Source organism: Dendrobates tinctorius, unplaced genomic scaffold, assembly GCF_039654945.1.
Source record: "Dendrobates tinctorius isolate UK_male_01 unplaced genomic scaffold, ASM3965494v1 ptg000074l, whole genome shotgun sequence".
In the NCBI taxonomy this organism is placed as follows: Eukaryota; Metazoa; Chordata; class Amphibia; order Anura; family Dendrobatidae; genus Dendrobates; species Dendrobates tinctorius.
This window is the reverse complement of record NW_027361742.1, coordinates 17,869,122-17,888,185: the sequence shown is the minus strand read 5'-3', so window position 1 is coordinate 17,888,185 and position 19,064 is coordinate 17,869,122. Positions and strand designations below refer to the sequence as shown.

At 45.1% G+C, this 19,064-nt stretch overlaps 1 protein-coding gene across 3 annotated transcripts in view; it reads right to left on the bottom strand.

Moving 5' to 3' along the window:
- EDEM3 (ER degradation enhancing alpha-mannosidase like protein 3) overlaps positions 1–19,064 on the bottom strand; it is a 146,714-nt gene that overhangs the window by 93,104 nt on the left and 34,546 nt on the right. For all 3 annotated transcript variants that reach the window (XM_073582904.1, XM_073582903.1, XM_073582902.1), the window contains exon 4: positions 5,263–5,302. In XM_073582904.1, the coding sequence (XP_073439005.1) occupies positions 5,263–5,302 (40 nt within the window). The remainder of the gene's footprint in view (positions 1–5,262; positions 5,303–19,064) is intronic.

Below are 19,064 nucleotides of genomic sequence, written 5' to 3'. Positions count from 1 at the left end.
AGGCCTTATTCAAAGACTCTGACCATGACATCATGGCTTTGGCTACCCACGTCACCGCGAACGAGCGCCGACCCCAATTCCTCAAAAACTGATCGCGCCAAGCTCTCTATGAGCCGATCCGTGAGGTCCTTAATGGACGAGCCACTAGGCAGCGACAACAAAGACTTCGAGGCCAGGCGCGACACTGGAAGGTCCACCACTGGGGATTCCGCCCATTTCTTACAGAGTTCCCGGGCAAATGGGTATCTTGCCTCTATAGTCTTCTGGCCCGAGAAGCGCCTATCTGGGCGTTCTCTGTGGCGCTGCACTATGTCCTCAAATTCTGGGTGAGTGCCAAACACTAAGTGGTTGCCTGGCCCGCTTAAAGGCTACCATATGGCCCGCGGCCAAGGTAGCACTATCTTTATTTCCCAGGGTCTGATTGACAGCTTCAATGAGGCTGTCCACTGTCACCCCGGGGTATCTACATCAAGTGGCTCGTCTGAGTCACGATCCAAACTCTGCCTGCTCCCGCTCACTGGTGAAGGGGAGCATGATGCTGAACTCCCCGATGCCGCAGCACCAGATAGGCCGGGAGACCTTGTGCGGGTTCGTTTCCTTCGCCCCTGTCTGGCATGGGAGCGGCCCCTGCAGGCCGAAGGTTCCTGTGAGGTGGAGGACCTCTCCCAGATAAGCGAGTCACTATCCTTGCCCCCCTTTGGGGCGTGAAGGGTTTCAATCGCCTTTGTAAGCGAAGCCATAGACTGGGACAATGATACCGTCCATTCCGGAGGATTCGGCTCTCTGGATTCAGCTGCCGAGGGAGGCTCCTGGGCGCGTTCGGAGATGCAGGCCTCGCACAATTTGGCGTTCTGCGCTCGTGGAAACGGAGCCCCACAAGAAGTGCATGCAGTGTAGAGAAAAGTGTGCGTCTTCCCTTTCCCGGCCATATTGTTCCGTGTGTGTGTATATATATGTGTGTGTGTGTGTGTGTGTGTGTGTGTGTGTGTATACACACACACACACACACACACATATACATGCATACATATACACACTTTTTTTTTTTTACTTCAATGAGAGGGAGGGGTGGGGGAGGAGGGGCCCCCTTGGTGTTTAGCGGCCTCCGCAGTAGAGCTGCACTCACCTGACCTGCGTCCCCCGACAGCGCGCCGCAGCCACGACCTTCTCTGAGCCTCCGTGGGGCAAGCCGACCTCTTCCCTGGTTGCGGCCTACCTCGCACTGAAGCCGGGGCCTGGATTTATCCGGCGTCCTCCCAGGCTCCAAGGGGCGGGCTGCCGGAAGTGACGCCGCGCACCGAGGGTGGTTCTTCCGCCGCGGCCTAACACTGACTAAAGCCTGGGGTATATGAGCACTCGACTATGGGATGGAGGATATGTATGATGGGTATATGGGCATGGGACTATGGGATGGAGGATGTGTGATGGGTATATGGGCACTTGACTATGGGATAGTGAATATGTATGATGGGTATATGGGCATGGGACTATGGGATCGTGGATATGTATGATGGGTATATGGGCACGGAACTATGGGATGGAGGATAATTATAATTTGCTATAACTAACCACAGTTAGTTACTATGCCCGGGCAGCGCCGGGCTCTTCAGCTTGTGTATATATATATTTTATATATACACACACATACATATACACTTCTATATTATATATAATGTGTGTGTATCAGCCATATCCTTCTCCTCTTGCTTCATCAAACTCAATGTTGACAAATCTGAACTCACCATCTTTCCTCTCTCTCTCTCTCTCACAGATCTTCCTTACCTGACCTATCGCAATTAACAATATCACGCTTTCCCCAATACCGGAAGTCCGCTGCCTCGGAGTAACCTTTGACTCTGCCCCGTCCTTCAAACCGCACAACCAAGCTCTTTCCACCTACTGTCGCCTCCAGCTCAAAAATATTTCCAGAATCTAGTCTTTCCTCAACCCCCAATCTACTAAAATGCTTGTGCATGCCCTCATCAGCTCCCGCCTCGACTACTGCAACATCCTTTTCTGTGGCCTCCCTGCTAACACCCTGGCACCTCTCCAGTCCATCCTTATCTCTGCTGCCCGACTAATTCATCTCTCTCGCTACTCCCCTGCTTCTACCCTCTGCAAATCTCTTCACTGGCTCCCATTCTCTCAGCGTATCCAGTTCAAATTACTAATACTGACCTACAAAGCCATCTATAACCTGTCTCCTCCATCTCTGAACTAATCTCCCGATATCTTCCCTCACGTAATCTCCTCACCCAACCACCTCCAAGACTTCTCCCGAATAGCCCCCATCCTCTGAAATTCTTTCCCCCAACACGTCTGACTATCAACCACATTCGGATCCTTCAAGACAAAACCTGAAAACCCACCTCTTCAAGAAAGCTTACAGCCTGCAATGACCCCGCTGCCTCCTCAACACTACCGGAGCTACCGCCTGACCAACACCAGAGCTGCTGCAACCACCCCAACCTACTGCCTCCTTCCCAACATCCTGTAGAATGTAAGCCCGAAAGGGCCTCTGTATCAGTCTGTCATTGTTAGTTTACACACACACATACACACACATATATATATACACTTCATATGAAAACCTGACAAGCAGAAGGTCATTTTCTGATTATAATATTCCAAGGGAATTGGTCAGCATGTTCTTCGCATGCGACCTGAGAGCAGCATGATTTAGTCAAACAAAAAAGGAAGCACTCTGTAGCGCCATAGCATTCAAACATGAAATATGAACAATGAATTGCATTACTGCATAAGAAATATGAAAAATTAAGAAAGCTTAGCGCATCAAATGGCCAATTTATGTGTACCTGGAAGCCACGTTAAGGTGTTTCTCATTTTCCTGGACCCTAACCTAATGTCAATCCTCACTTAGACTAAAGTCTTCATCTGTATGGGAACCTATGTAAATCCTCTCCTTAGACTGAAATCTATATCTCTGTGGAGGGGCGGTGTCCCTGCTGTGATTAAAATTGCCTGCGGCAAAGAGGTGGAGTGGTCAGTCAGAAGGTTAATGAATACAAATTTTAAAAAAACTGACAGTCACATCCAAGCATAAACTAAGTGTGAACAGGTGCTTAACCTAGAGTCACCAACTCATATACACAAACAAAAAAGTAAGCGCTATGTACCTAGGTAAATCCTCTCCTTTAGGCCTGTTTCACACATCCGTTTGTGTCCATCAGTCAAAATCCGCCGTTTTGCAAAAAAAACAGATCCGCCATTTTTCTTGGCGGATCCGTTTTTTTTTCCCATTGAGTTGCATTACCGGCGGATCTTGACGGATGGCCATCTGTTGAATCCGTTTTTTTGCGGATCCGCCAAGATTTTGACATCCACCGACATGCCCGAACGGACCATGCAACGTTTTTTCGGGCGGCCGGATCCGCATTTCTCACTGTGCATGCCCGAAAGACTTCACTCAGCCGCAAACTTAACCCTAAACTCTCTCTCTCTCGGCAGCGGTTTCTTTAAAATTCTTCCTTTGACGGATCCGTAAAAATAACGGTCCGGTGCCTAACGTTGTGGTCAGTACAGGAACGGATCAGTTATCCGCCATTTTAGCGGAGTTTGACTGACCAAAAAAAATGATGTGTGAAACAGGCCTTATGCGCCAAGCTTTCTCAATTTTTCATATTTCTAACGGCGTAATGCAATTCATTTTTCATATTTCATGCTATGGCATTACAGAGTGCTTCCTTTTATGTTTGAGTGTATACGAGTTGGTGACTCTAGGTTAAGCACCCGTTCACACTTAGTTCATGCTTGGATGTGACAGTCAGTTTTTTTAAATTAGCATGATTTAGTGACAGAGACTGGACTGCAGTGACGTATCACTTACTGGGCTGTGTTGTTTCAATAAAATCAGTGTTATCAGCATGAGGATTAGTGGTCTCATGCAATGTAGCCCCTCCTGCTCTGTGTAACACGGTCCCAACTCTGATTGGCAGCTTTCTGACTATGCACAGCTAATGAGTGGTGTGGATGGGGTTAAGCCCCCGTTACACACAGCGAGATCGCTAAAGCGTCACCGATTTTGTGACGCAGCAGCGATATTGCTAGCAATATCGCTATGTGTGATACTTACCTCCGACCGGCTCCCCCGCTGGTTATCACTGATCGCGTGAGAACGTCCTGGACCATTTCTCGTCGGTCACTTCCTGCTGGCGCCGACGAGTGGACGCGGGTTGGAGGACGTCTTCATCGCTGCGTCTGACAGGTAAGTAACGACCGCTGCTATGTCGCTGGTGAGATCTGCCTGTGTGGCAGCTCACTAGCGACCATTTAGCGATGCACCAGCGATTCTGACTGGGTCGTATCGTGATCGGAATCACTGGTGCATTGCTAAATATAACAGTACCCTTATGCAGAGTTCAGCATTCAGAGAACTTATATCTTCAGTAGATAAAACAGTGATTTTATCAAAATTGCCGCAAACAGCCCAGTATCACTGGAATCCGGGGTTCTGCCCTTAATTAATGCTGCTGTCAAATGATGGGAGCAAAATTCTGGTAACAAATGCCCTTTAAAAGGTAACAGATCTATTTATTACATGTGACCTTTGAGTTAGTTTTTTTTTTTTCTTTTTACATAATGCAAACTGTAGTAAAAATAGAAATCTTGCAATTTTTTCACTGCAAACTGGGGCTTTTTTTTAGCCCTACACTTACTTTTGTTTCCGGATATAACATGTACAGGGCCACAATGGTTGGATCCCGACCCTATCTTTTATATTAAAGTGTCTATGGAGCCTGTGCAAAGGTCAATAAGGGGGGGGGGGTCAGGTGTGACATCGCCGATTGTCACAGTAGATCCTGTGTTATCAGCGGTGTATACTGCAGCCAATGTAATCATGCCTCTACTGATAACTCGTGTATACTGTTACTAAAAAAACAGAAAAAGATTGTGATATGGAAAAAGAAAAATATTGCCAAAATTTTAAACAGTAGAAAGTTTGTGGTGCTCGTAGACGTAATGGGTATAGCGGTGCATAGAGGAGGGGAACACTTCTTAAACTGGATCTTTATGTCCGGCAGATAGAATTTTCCTAATTGAAGCACAACACATTTCTGGGGAGAAGCAATGACACTTGCCACTATTTACCTTTTGAGAATTTTCCTGCCTGATGATAATTATAACAAAGATTAAGAAAATACAAAATCTAATGAACCAAATCAGAAACTCATAAAACACAGGTATTGTTAACAGTTTCTACAATGTTATACTGACACACAGCAAACTGCAGAAGATACTCACCACCAACGTATCCAGTGTATCAATTAACGTTAAAGAAAACCTACAAAAGATGGAAAAGATCACTTACACAGGGAGAAGTTGTGTCACGGGAATGCAAGGTTTTTCTTGCCGTTCAGTCTGTATTGCATTTGTCATTTCAAAGCATAAATTATCACAATGTCTGATAATACAGAAGTCTATATAAGCATCCATGTGGAAAATAAAGTCTGCGCTGTCTGAACAGCAGATTTTGCTTTGAAATCAATGGGAGAATTACTAGCAGACAGACTTGTGAACAAACCTAAAGACAAAGCCTGTATAACATAAGAGCTCGGTACGTAAATAAGGCATGGTGAGAGATTCCATTCTTAGGCACACGAGAGTGGTTCTACAATATAGGAGTAGAATTTATTTCTGAATCACAGCAACTGAACAAAGCGGCATAAATATGGGGCTATATGGCGATTTTGGCCACACCACCTGGCACGACCAAGGTTTGCTGGGTTTAGCTGTGACAATACAAGTGATTGGGGTAGCATTGTGACCCAGCGTTTACTGTAACTGTGGCAAGCAAGTCGCAGAAATCGGATGAGTTCGGGCTTCTTACAATTCGCCTGTGGCCGTACCCTTGGGGTTGCAATGCAACCCCGTACACTTGTATTGTGCTGTGATGCAGCAGCTGTCACAGCCAAAGTCACCGTATAGCCATAACCTGAGTGCAGAACCTATTGATATTTTTTTTTATCAAAACCATTTTTATTGTGACCATCACAATTTCCCAGCAATATATATTACATTCTTGTAACATAGTAACATAGTTTTGAAGGCTGAAGGAAGACCTTATGTCCGTCTAGTTCAGCCTATTTTTAGTGCAGCTGTTCTGCATTGTTGATCCTGGGGAAGGCAAAAAACCCACAGAGTAGAAGCCAATTTTCTCCATAGGGAAAAAAATTCCTTCCCCTAAGCTGGGTCAACCATCTACCTATATTATGTTATTTGTAACCTTCTATACTGTTACTCACAAGAAAAGCATCCATTCCTTTCTTAAAGGGAAGGTGCCGTGTTTTTTCATAATTTAATGTAAAAAAGAAAATAGTATAAAAAGATATTGTCCCCTAAGGCCTCTTTCACACATCAGGTTTTCGCCGTCAGGCGCGATCCGGCGCTTTTGACAGAAACCGGATCCGGCGAAATGCAATGCCGGATCCGGTTTCCCCCCCATTGACTTGCATTTGCGCCGGATGGCCATGCGTTTCATCCGGTTTTCGCCGGATCCGGCAATGTGTCGCGATCCGGCGTCTGGAAAAAACGTCTACTGTAACGTTTTTTGTCTCCGGCGAAAAAGCCGGACACGCCGGATCCGGCAATTGAGCGCTGCAATGCGCCGAATCCGGCGAAAGCCGGATCCGGCGGCCGGATCCGGTTTTTTGGTCTGAGCATGCTCAGTAGCTCTGCCCACAGGAGATATATAAAAGCAAGACAATGGGACCCTCAGCCACACCCAACATGCCACCCAAGCCAAGAACCAGGAGCAGGAGAAGGCAGCAGACATCTGCAGCAGCAGCAGCACCATCAGCACCACCCCAAATGGAGCAGCAAATGGAACATGCTGAGGAGGGGAGTCCAGCAGCAGATGAGAGACGGTAATTATCAAATCCCCCATTCCTCCAAACTAGGGCCATGGAATATCAAGATATTCATTGGCCCTTTGTTTCTCTTTATTCAACAGCCGCCAAAGAGATGCAGCAGCAGCAGCAGCAGCAGAAATGGCATCACTGGCAGCAGCAACAGCAGCAGCAATACCCACAGCCATGGAGTCTGGCCATCAACAGGACAGCACATCTTCTTCTGGGAGCCCTCCCTCGCATCGTCAGCGTTTGACGGTAAGTTTTTATTTCCAAAATCCATCATCTCTGTAATATATGTCTATTCATTGACTTTTATTTCAAAACAGGAATCACAAGATGAAGAGGAGCTCCCAGAAGAAGAAGGAAGGGGTGGACAGACACCTGGAGTGGGCTCACAATTGGTAAGTTTTTTGCATCAAACGCAGAAACACAACATCACACTACACACAACACATAGAAAACAATGTTCTGCAGACCACACACAGCAAACAAATGCCTACATCCAAAGACATAACATTTTTTGTTTTCTTCTCTAGTCTTCCCAATCTGGTGCTCGGCCAAGAGGTCCTCGCAGTGCCTCCCAGGGTCGTCGGCGACAGCAACGCGGCGGTCACCAGCGTGTAAGTATAAACATTTTTGCTTTGTTTTTTTGCACTTTTTATTTTATTTCTTTTGTGGAGGCTAATTATGTTATTTTTGTCTATTTCTTTAACAGCCTTCACAGCGTGCTCCCGACTCTGACGGTGAGGATGGAGGGATTGATGTGGACCGCCTCATCGATCTCGTCAGAGAAAGGGAGCTGCTCTGGAATATGGCTGACCGCCGCCACGCTGACCTGATCGTTACCCGACGACTCTGGGAGGAAATCTGTTCGCTCCTTGTGGGCCGCTGGGTGGACCTCGAAGCTCGGGCCCAGATTAAAGAGCGTAAGTATATACAGTACCGGTTGCTTGATGTAAACCAGTGTTTCCTGAACTCCAGTCCTCGTGGTCCCCACGGATCATGTGTTCAGGATTTCTATTTACTATGGAAATCCTGAAAACATGACCCCTGGGGACCATGAGGACTGGAGTTTGTGAAACACTGATGTTGTATACTAACCACTCCTTTCTCGTTTCAGGGAACAGAATTGTGAATCGGTGGCGGTCTGTGAGGGATCGTTTCAAGAAGGAGTTCAATAAAGAGATGCGGGCCCCGAGTGGATCTGGAGGACGCAGGAGCAAGTACAAGTACGCACAAGCCCTGTCGTTCCTCCGGGAAACAATGCTCACCAGAAGGTAAATATTACACACCACATGTGAAAAAAATGTTAGATGTAACTTTTTTTTTTTCAGCCAGGGCCATACCATGTCAGTATTTTAATTGTTTTTTTTTCTCTTTATTACACAGCACGGTGAGCAGCACTCGGGAGCCTGCACGATTGGACCCTTCTGAGGCGATCCCTGAGGAGACCGGCACCGAGGGACACTTCGACCGCCCCGGTACATCTGCACCTTCCCAGCCTTCCCACACATTCGACCCATCTGTCCCATCCACCAGCACAGGAGCATCGTGGCCGCCTACATTACATGAAGCTGCTGGTGAGGAGATCGCTTTCCCTTTACCCCACCCTTCTGCCCCTGCCACCTCTAGTACACCTGCGGGTACTGGGCGGCAGAGGGGTCAGGAAAAGAGTTATGCGCAAGAGTTCTTGCATCTGAATGCATCTTTCCAGAACTGTCTCAAGTCTTGTCAGAGCAAATCTCCGCAGGCTTTCAGCAGATCAACTCCAGCATTCTGGAGGTGAAGACACTTCTGCAAACCATGCATTCAGAAGCAAGATCTTCGCCAAACCACACCTTTTTCAGGTCTGTTGTGGAGCGCATGGCAACACTATCTCCTACCCAGCAGATGCGTGTAATGCATTCGTGCCACGGTGCTCTACAGCAGGTTACCTCCCAACCTCCACCTCCCACCACTGTAGTTCCTCCACCTGCACCCCCTCCAGCCACTTTCCATCCTCCCCCTCCTATTACATCTGCACCCCCTCCAGCCACTTTCCATCCTCCCCCTCCTATTACATCTGCACCCCCTCCAGCCACTTTCCATCCTCCCCCTTCTATTACATACCAGCAACCTCACCAGTACCAGCAACCTCCCCAGTACCAGACATCTCCCCACTTCCAGCAACCTGCCCCGTACCAAACTCCTTCCCCGTACCAAACTCCTTCCCCATACAACTTTCCATCAACATCATCTGCTCCTACAGTCCCTGCCCAACCCTCCACTCCACCGCCCACCACCTCTTCTGCCTCCCACATGTCCACCCATTCTGTAGCTTTTTCCACACCTTCACCTCTAACTGTTCCTTCCCCACCACGATCCCAGTCCTCTCTCCACACACCCAGTGTCGAAGTGTCCCGCAGCCCCTCCAGTAGTATTTCCACCCCACAGTACACAGATTTGTAATGTGTGTTTTTTGTAATAAAAATGCCCATTGGGTTTAAAACCTTTATTAAAAAAGTTTTTTGCACTTTAAAAACATTTTACAAAAAAAAAAAAAAAAAATTAAATAAAAGTTAAATTATCGTTTCACAATGGTTGTCTGTCATTTCTTTCTGTGGCGAACTATGTTTTAAAAAAAAGGTTAAATACAGGGTATTTCAAAGGTAAAAAGGTATTCAAAACCAGGTATATAACTGTGGGTAAATTTTAGCTTTTTGCCACAGTTGTGTTCCTGGTTGTGTTTGAAGCAAAGTATTTCACCTAAAAAGTTGTGTTTATTGTTGGTGATTTCCTACCAATGTACACAACTTTTGTTAAAAGGTGAAATACTTTGCATAAAACACAACCAGGTACACACCTGTGGCCTAAAGGTAAAAATAGTAAGACCATGACAAGATAGCCAACTTTGGTTGGCAAAGGTATATACTGTTGGTCCAGAAGGTACACAAGTTTAGGGCACAAATCTTTCACACTCTGTCATCCCAGTGTACTCTGCCTTGAGGTGACAAAGTATAGTGGAAAATTGTCCCTGAAACCGTCACAGAACTTCTAGTGGTAATATTTCCAATGACAACATCCATCTTCGCCAGTAACTTGCTCTTCTCTCCAACCTGCACTTTCTTCTCTACAACCTGTCAAAGAAGGGCTGTAGGAACATGCTATATCTAGTTTTCCAGTAGCCAATCCCGTTTGGAAGGCCACAAGGGTCAATTTTAAAAACCGGATCCGGCGTAATCCGTCGAAAAACGGATAGAAAAACGGATGAACCGGATGAGACGGATCCGGTTTTGTCTGTCAAGAACAAGACGGATCCGGCAGAAAACCGGATCCGGCACTTCAGGTTTTACAAAACATTTGCCGGATCCGGCATTCCGGCACGACGCCGGATCGCGCCTGACGCCGAAAACCTGATGTGTGAAAGTAGCCTAAGCTTGACTCAGTGGTGTGTATGGATTTTTTTTTTCTGTAGTAACGCAGCAACTGGGGGCTGCCATCTTACCTCTCTGGCTGCTGAACGACACTTCCCATGCTCATTTACGGCAGTCCCTGGGCATAAGAGATAATAGTCGGCTGCCGACCCTATCTCTTTCATTGCAGCTGCATCAGGAGTGAACTGGCCACGCCTCTGTGGGCAGCTCAATTCACAGCTGTAGGTGTGGCCAGGCGCCATCTTATTAGAGCCCAGTGCTTTTCTTTTAGCTTCATTTACACTCTATTGCAAGCCCTGGATGCTGTACTGTTCTAGCATAACTGCTTGTATGTTCACTCTACACATACCAGCTGCAGGAGAGGATACAGGACAAGTTCCTGGACACCAAGCTGCTCTTTCCAAAACACCTGACCAGCTGCTGCCCCTGCTCTTGCAAAACATAGGAGGAGCTGCTCCCTGCTGTTTCATAACACTTGGCAATCTGCTGGACATCTAATCCTCTCCTGTGTGATACTGACTGCTGAGCAGTGTATCTAATCCTCTCCTGTGTGATACTGTGTGCTGAGCCGTGTATCTAATCCTATCCTGTGTGATAATGTCTGCTGAGCCGTGTATCTAATCCTCTCCTGTGTGATACTATCTGATGAGCCGTGTATCTAATCCTATCCTGTGTGATACTGTCTGCTGAGCCGTGTATCTAATCCTCTCCTGTGCGATACTGTCTGCTGAGCCGTGTATCTAATCCTCTCCTGTGCGATACTGTCTGCTGAGCCGTGTATCTAATCCTCTCCTGTGTGATACTGTCTGCTGAGCCGTGTATCTAATCCTCTCCTGTGTGATACTGTCTGCTGAGCCGTGTATCTAATCCTCTCCTGTGTGATACTATCTGCTGAGCCGTGTATCTAATCCTATCCTGTGTGATACTGTGTGCTGAGCTATGTATCTAATCCTATCCTGTGTGATACTGTCTGCTGAGCCGTGTATCTAATCCTATCCCGTGTGATATTGCTCTCCTGAAATACTCTGTGCTGCTGTCACCCTGCTCCTCCACCATATATCTCCCTCTGTGCCCCCCATAGACCAGCACACTGCTCTCCTGAAATACTCTGTGCTGCTGTCACCCTGCTCCTCCCCCATATACCTCCCTCTGTGCCCCCCCATAGACCAGCACACTGCTCTCCTGAAATACTCTGCGCTGCTGTCACCCTGCTCCCAGAATCCTTGCTGCATGCCATCCTCAGTGACCGAAGACACCATTCCTCTCCTCAGATCCTGTCCTGGCGATGTGTGAAAACGAGGTGACAGGGGCCTGATATATGGTGGAAGGAGCAGGGTGACAGCAGCACAGAGTATTTCAGGAGAGCAGTGTGCTGGTCTATGGGGGGCACCCTGTTCGGTGCCAGGGATTGTACATAGAGCGCTGTGTTTTATACACATGGATGGACCGGCTGCTTGTCTGCTCCACAGAAATCCAGGAAAGATTTCTGCTGATTGATGACCTGTTCTGATCCATACTTTACATGCAAAGACAGTCAGTAACTTTGCAGGCCCCATCAAAATGGCTGCTCACTGTGTTCCTAAATGTCATCCTCTCTTTTCCCTTAGCAAACACCCAGAAGGGGAGGAGAGGAGTGACACCACACCCATGTCAGCAGACTCCGCCCATATTTACTCCAGTGCAGTAATGGGAGCTAGTTGCACTAGGTTTTTGTGCCAAACTTCAGTAGCTGCTCCCCCTAGTGTTAACAAGTGGAAATGCCAAACTTTTTAAAATTATTTTTCAGATTTTACAAAATTAAAAACAAATGATAATATTTTTTAAGAAAATGTAAACATTAATTCTTTACATTTTTTCAATTGCTGAAAAAACTTTTTTGGGATGTCACCTTCCCTTTAAATTCATTCAATGAGTTGGCCATCATCACTTCCTCAGGAAGAGAATTCCAGAGCCTCACTGCTCTTACCGTGAAGAACCCTCTTCTATGCTGGTGCAGAAATTGTCTTTCCTCCAAACGAAGAGAATGCCCCCTTGTTCTTGTCACAGTCCTTGGTACAAACAGTTCATTGGAGAAATCTCTGTATTGCCCTCTGATATACTTGTACATATATATTAGGTCTCCCCTAAGTCTTCTCTTTTCTAGAGTAAATAGACCTAATTTTAATAACCTTTCTGGGTATTGTAGTGAACCAACTCCATTTATCATTTTAGTAGCCCGCCTTTGAACCCTTTCAAGTTCAGTAATGACTTTCTTGAGCACTGGCGTCCAAAATTGCACACAATACTCCAAGTGTGGTCTGACGAGTGATTTGTACAGAGGGAGAATTATGTTTTCATCTCTTGTCCCCAGACCTCTTCTAATGCATCCCATGACCCTATTTGCTTTGATGGCAGCTGCCTGACACTGGGCACTCCAATTTAGCTTCTTATTGACTAAGATGCCTAAGTCTTTTTCCATGTCTGATTTCCCCAGCAGTTTCCCATTTAGTAAGTAATTGTAGCATCTGTTTCTCCTTCCCATGTGCATAACCTTACACTTATTTGTGTTAAACCTCATTTGCCATTTTTCAGCCCAACTCTCCAGTTTACTCAAATCTGTCTGTAGTTGCAAACTGTCCTTTGTGTTAACTACCTTACATAGTTTTGTATCATCTGCAAATACTGATATTTTATTGTGTAAGCCATCCACTAGATCATTAATAAATATATTAAATAGTAGGGGGCCCAATACAGAACCCTGTGGTACCCCACTAGTAACCCTGGCCCAATCTGAGTATGCACCATTAATAACCACTCTTTGTTTTCTATCACTAAGCCAGCTACCTACCCATCTGCACACATTTTCCTCTAGCCCAAGCTTTCTCATCTGCCAATCTTTTATGTGGGACAGTGTCAAATGCTTTAGAAAAGTAGAGATAAATGACATCCAATGATTCTCCTTGGTCCATTTGAGAGCTTACATCCTCATAGAAGCTGATCAGGTTAGTTTGACAGGAGCGATCCTTTATAAATCCATGTTGATATGGAGTTAAACATTTATTATCATTGAGATATTCCATAATGGCATCCCTTGGAAACCCTTCAAAAATTGTACCCACAACAGTTGTTAAGCTTACCGGCCTATAGTTTCCAGGTTCCCTTTTACACCCCTTGTATTATTACATAACAATGTAAAGCCATCCATTTTCAAGACACTGTTATAATCATACCTGTATTGTATCATGGCATACCTTTAAAATTTTTGCTGTAAACTAATTAACAAAACTTTACCTCCCCCAATTAAATTCTTCCCCCAAAACACCCCCCCCCCCTTGTCTGGTATGTCTTTTCCTATGCGTTCATTTCTGCAATATTCACTAATACATTCATTCTTCAGATTACATAATTCCTATGCCCTTTTATATCCTACTCTACCATAAATGTATAAAATATCACATCTCCAGCGAGAGCCTCTGAAACCACCAGGGTGCATTTGATCCATTTTCTTCATTGTTCCCCAAATTTCTTAACAGCACCTCTCTTAATATATATCTTTTTCTCCATTAGAATAGTGTTAATCAAGTCTATAATTATCTGTTCAATCCCAGGCGGACTGCACGAGAGCCACTGCCCGGCAATACTTTCTCGTATGATACAAAATTTTGCCTACTCCCAATTGAATGGATGCATTAATACCACAATCCCCCAGATATCCCAGGATACACGTTTTTGGTTTCATGTCCAAATCTACATTAAACACCTCTCCGACCAAATTATCCACATCCTCCCATAGCCCTCCAAGCTTGGGGCATGACCAAAACATATGTAATAGGTCAGCTTCTTCTCTACTACATCTCGGGCATGCATCTTCACTTCTAAACTTCATTTTTTTCATCGCCTTTGGTGCCTTATAAGCCATATGAATAAGGAACAACTGTGTTTATTGACAATTTACCTGTAGCTTCCAATATGTCCTCCCACTCTTCAGGCGATATCTGTCCCAACTCCCCTTCCCACCAGGACTTAGTGAGTGCCATAGGGTCTACCAAAATTGTACTCAATAGAGATTGATATATTCAAGAAATCAAGCCTTTCATCCTTTTTGCTTTGACAACATGGTCCAGTAACCCCTTAGTGGATATTCTAATCGGTGTTATATTATATCCTGGGCCTTCAAGGCATGCCGCAGACGCTGGGAGTTGGTATCCAAGGTAAATATAGGGTAACTAAGCGCGAGCGTCACTTAGTTACCCGCTGTGTACCTTAGATACCTGCGTGCTCGCACTGGGAGCTGGTATCCAAGGTACACAGCGGGTAACTAAGTGACGCACCGTGGTTACCCGATATTTACCTTGAATACCAGCTCCCAGCGCAAGCACGCAGGTATCCAAGGTACACAGCGGGTAACTAAGCGACGCTCGCGCCTAGTTACCCGATATTTACCTTGGATACCAGCGTCCTCGTTGGTCCTGATCGCTGGTGAGTCTGCCTGTTTGACAGCTCACCAGCGATCATGTCGCGAGGCACCAGCGATCCTGACAAGTTCATATCGTTGTCTGGATCGCTGGTGCATCGTTTAGTGTGACGGCACTCTTACTCCATGCTAATTCTCTTGGATCTCTCTGCAGCATTCGACACTGGATCATCAGCTCCTCCTCACTATACTCCGTTCCATTGGCCTCAAGGACACCGTTCTCTCCTGGTTCTCCTCCTATCTCTCTGACCGCTCCTTTACTGTATCTTTTGCTGGTTCCTCCTCCTCTCATCTTCCCCTTACTGTTGGGGCTCCTCAAGCTCAAGGATCAGTCCTAGGCCCCCTCCTCTTCTCTTTGTACACTGCCCCTATTGGTCAAACAATCAGTAGAATCATAGAATCGTAGAGTTGGAGGGGACCTCCTGGGCCATCTGGTCCAACCCCCTGCTCAAAGCAGGATTCGCTAAATCATCCCAGTCAGATGTCTGTCCAGCCTCTGTTTGAAGACTTCCATTGAAGGAGAACTCACCACTTCTCGTGGCAGCCTGTTCCACTCATTGATCACTCTGTCAAAAAGTTTTTTCTAATATCTAATCTGTGTCTCTTCCCATTCAGTTTCATCCCATTGCTTCTAGTCTTTCCTTGTGCAAATGAGAATAAAGTTGATCCTTCTACAATGTGACAGCCCTTTAGATATTTGTAGACAGCTATTAAGTCTCCTCTCAGTCTTCTCTTTTGCAAACTAAACATTCCCAAATCCTGCAACCTTTCCTCATAAGACAGGGTTTGCAGACCGGTCACCTTTCTGGTCGCTCTTTTCTGAACTTGCTCCAGTTTGTTGATGTCTTTTTTAAAATGTGGTGCCCAAAACTGGACACAATATTCCAGATGAGGTCTGACCAAAGAGGAGTAGAGGGAAATAATGACTTCACGTGATCTAGACTGTATGCTTCTGTTAATACATCCTAGAATTGCATTTGCCTTTTTTGCTGCTGCATCACACTGTTGACTCATATTCAGTCTGTGATCTATTAGTATACCCAAGTCTTTTTCACATGTGCTGTCACTTAGCCCTATTCCTCCAATTCTATATATGCTTTTTTCATTTTTAATGCCCAGATGTAGTACTTTGCATTTCTCCCTGTTAAAAACCATTCTGTTAGTTGCTGCCCACTTCTCCAGTTTATTTAAATCTTTTTGAATCCTCTCTCTCTCTTCTCTAGTATTAGCTATCCCTCCTAGCTTTGTGTCATCAGCAAATTTAATCAGTTTACCCTCAATTCCTTCATCTAAATCGTTGATAAAGATGTTGAACAATACAGGGCCCAGGACAGAGCCCTGTGGTACCCCACTTGAGACATTCTTCCAACTGGATGTGCAGCCATTTACGACCACTCTTTGGGTCCGATCACTAAGCCAGTTATGAATCCACCTAACAGTTGCCTTGTCCATTCCATACTTAGTCATTTTTTCAATAAGGATTGTATGAGAGACTTTGTCAAATGCTTTGCTGAAGTCAAGATATACTATATCTACAGCATTTCCTTGATCCACCCAATCAGTGATACCATCATAGAAGGAAATTAAGTTAGTCTGACATGACTTATTAGTTAGAAACCCATGCTGACTCTGTTTAATCACTTCATTCTTATCCAGGTATTGACATACATGTTGTTTAATAATTTGTTCAAAGATCTTTCCTGGTATAGAAGTCAGACTCACCGGCCTATAGTTGCCTGGGTCCACCTTCTTCCCCTTTTTGAAGATAGGAACAACATTTGCTCTTCTCCAGTCTTCTGGCACTTCTCCTGTTCTCCAAGAATTTTCAAAGATTATGGAGAGGGGTTCAAAAATTTCTTCTGCTATATCCTTCAGTACTCTGGGGTGTAATTCATCTGGACCTGGAGACTTGAATTCATTTAGGTTAGCTAAGTGTTTCCTCACTATCTTTCTGTTTATAGATATCCTGGATTCTTCTATTCCCTTAATAGGACAGTGAATAACAGTTGATGTTGCATTTCCTTTCTGAGAGAAAACAGATGCAAAATAGGAATTTAAAAGTTCAGCCTTCTCAACATCCTGTCTTACCATTTCATCATTTTCATCCTGTAAAAATCCTATAGCATCTTTGACTTTTCTTTTACTTTTGACATATCCCCAAAATCCTTTATTATTGCTTTTGACATCTCTTGCAAGCCTCAGTTCATTTTCAGCTTTAGATAATCTGATTTGTACCCTGCAGGTTCTGCAGACAGCATTATATTCTTCTTTAGATATGCCTCCCTCTTTCCATTTTATAAACATTTTTTTCTTCCTTTTTAGCATGTGCTTAAGTTCTGTGTTCATCCATCCTGGTTTCCTTAAATGCTTCCTATTCTTCCCTCTTTTTGGAATTGTTAACAACTGTGCTTTGAGAATTTCATTTTTCAAGATTTCCCATCCTTCCTGGACATTTTTGTCTTTAAGGATATCCAGCCATTGGATCCCTCCAATTCTCTTTCTGAATCCCTTAAAATCTGCCTTTCTGAAATCTAACCTTGACGTCTGAGTCTTCACAGGTCTTCCACCTCTAGTAATCCAAAATTCTAAAATAGCATGGTCGCTACCTCCTAGGGTCCCAGCCACTTTTACCTCCTCAACCATTTCCTCCCTGTTTATAAGGATTAGATCCAAGGTAGCAGTTCCCCTTGTTTTCTCCCTTACCTTTTGGAAGATAAAGTTGTCAGCAAGAGGGGATAAGAATTTCCTTGACCTGTTAGTTTTGCCTGAGAGAGATTCCCAACAAATGTCTGGATAGTTGAAATCTCCCATGACAACTATGTCATATTTTTTGGAGAACTTGGCCATCTGATGCATAAAGAGTTCATCTATATCTTCGGCTTGCACAGGCGGCCTGTAGTAAATGCCTACAATGGTGTCCTTTCCATTGTTCTGTCCTTGTATTCTTACCCAAACAGTTTCCACAGAACTCCCAGTCTCTGAAGCTTCAATCTCTGTGCAGATATACGCGTTTCGAACATACAATGCGACACCCCCTCCTCGTTTATCAAGTCTGTTTCTTGCAAATAAGTTGTATCCTTCTAGTCTTGTATTCCAATCATGTGTATTGTCCCACCAAGTTTCAGTGATTCCAATTACATCATATTTCTGTTCCTGTGTTAGTAGTTGCAATTCTCCTTGTTTGTTGCCCATGCTTTGTGCATTAGTATAGAAACATTTTAGTTTGTGATTGGTTTCTCTTTCTCCAATATTTTTATTAATTAGATTCTTTCGTCTTTGTTCTTCCTTTCCACTTCTAATAGCAGAGTTCTCAATAGCATTTGTCAGGTGTATGGCTTTTTCTGGTCTTTTGCTTCCCTTCCCATGTTGTTCTAGTTTAAAGCTCTCCTTACAAGTGTAGCAAGGCGACTTCCAAATACATGCTTTCCAGTCTTCGTAAGGTGCACCCCATCTCTAGCAAGTAGTCCATCGTATAAGTAGTTCACTCCGTGATCCAGAAATCCAAATCGTTGCTGACGGCACCATCGACGTAGCCAGTTGTTCACCTGCAGAATCTTATTCCACCTCCTTGTTCCATGGCCATCCACTGGGAGGATGGAAGAGAAGACCACCTGCGCTCCCAGTTCTTTCACTTTCTTGCCTAAGTCTTCAAAGTCTCTGCAGATGATTTCCAGGTCGTTTCTTGCGGTGTCATTTGTCCCCACATGTAGTAGCAGGAATGGGTAGTCATCTGTAGGTCTGAAGAGTCCTGATATCCTGTCAGACACATCTTTAATTTTTGCACCTGGAAGACAGCACATTTCTCTTGTAGTTATATCCGGTCTGCAGATAGCGGCCTCTGTTCCTCTCAGCAGGGAATCCCCCATGACCACCACTCTCCGTTTCTTCTTCACAACATTTTTCTTTCTCCATCCAGGAGGACTCTGAGGGCGTACAAGGTTGCTGTTTGTTGGCAAAGTCTTATCCTGATGTATTTCTTCATCGTTTTCCTGCGTGAGAGCCTGGTACTGGTTTCTGAGCAGTATGGGTGCTGACTGCCTCCTGATCCTCCTGCTTCTCTGGGTCACATGTCTCCATTCCTCTGTTTCTTCAGGTGCACTTCGAATTTCTTCTCTTTCTGTAACATGAAGAGATAATTCTGCTCTGTCCAAGAACTCTTCACCTTCCTTAATGATCTTCAACGTAGCTAACCTCTCTTCGAGATTTTGCAACTTTTCCTCCAACAGGGACACAAGCTTGCATTTGTGGCATGTGAAGTTTGGCTTTTCCACTGGTAAATCTGTGAACATGTAGCAAGAAATGCAGCTCACCAAATGGCTCCTGGCCTCT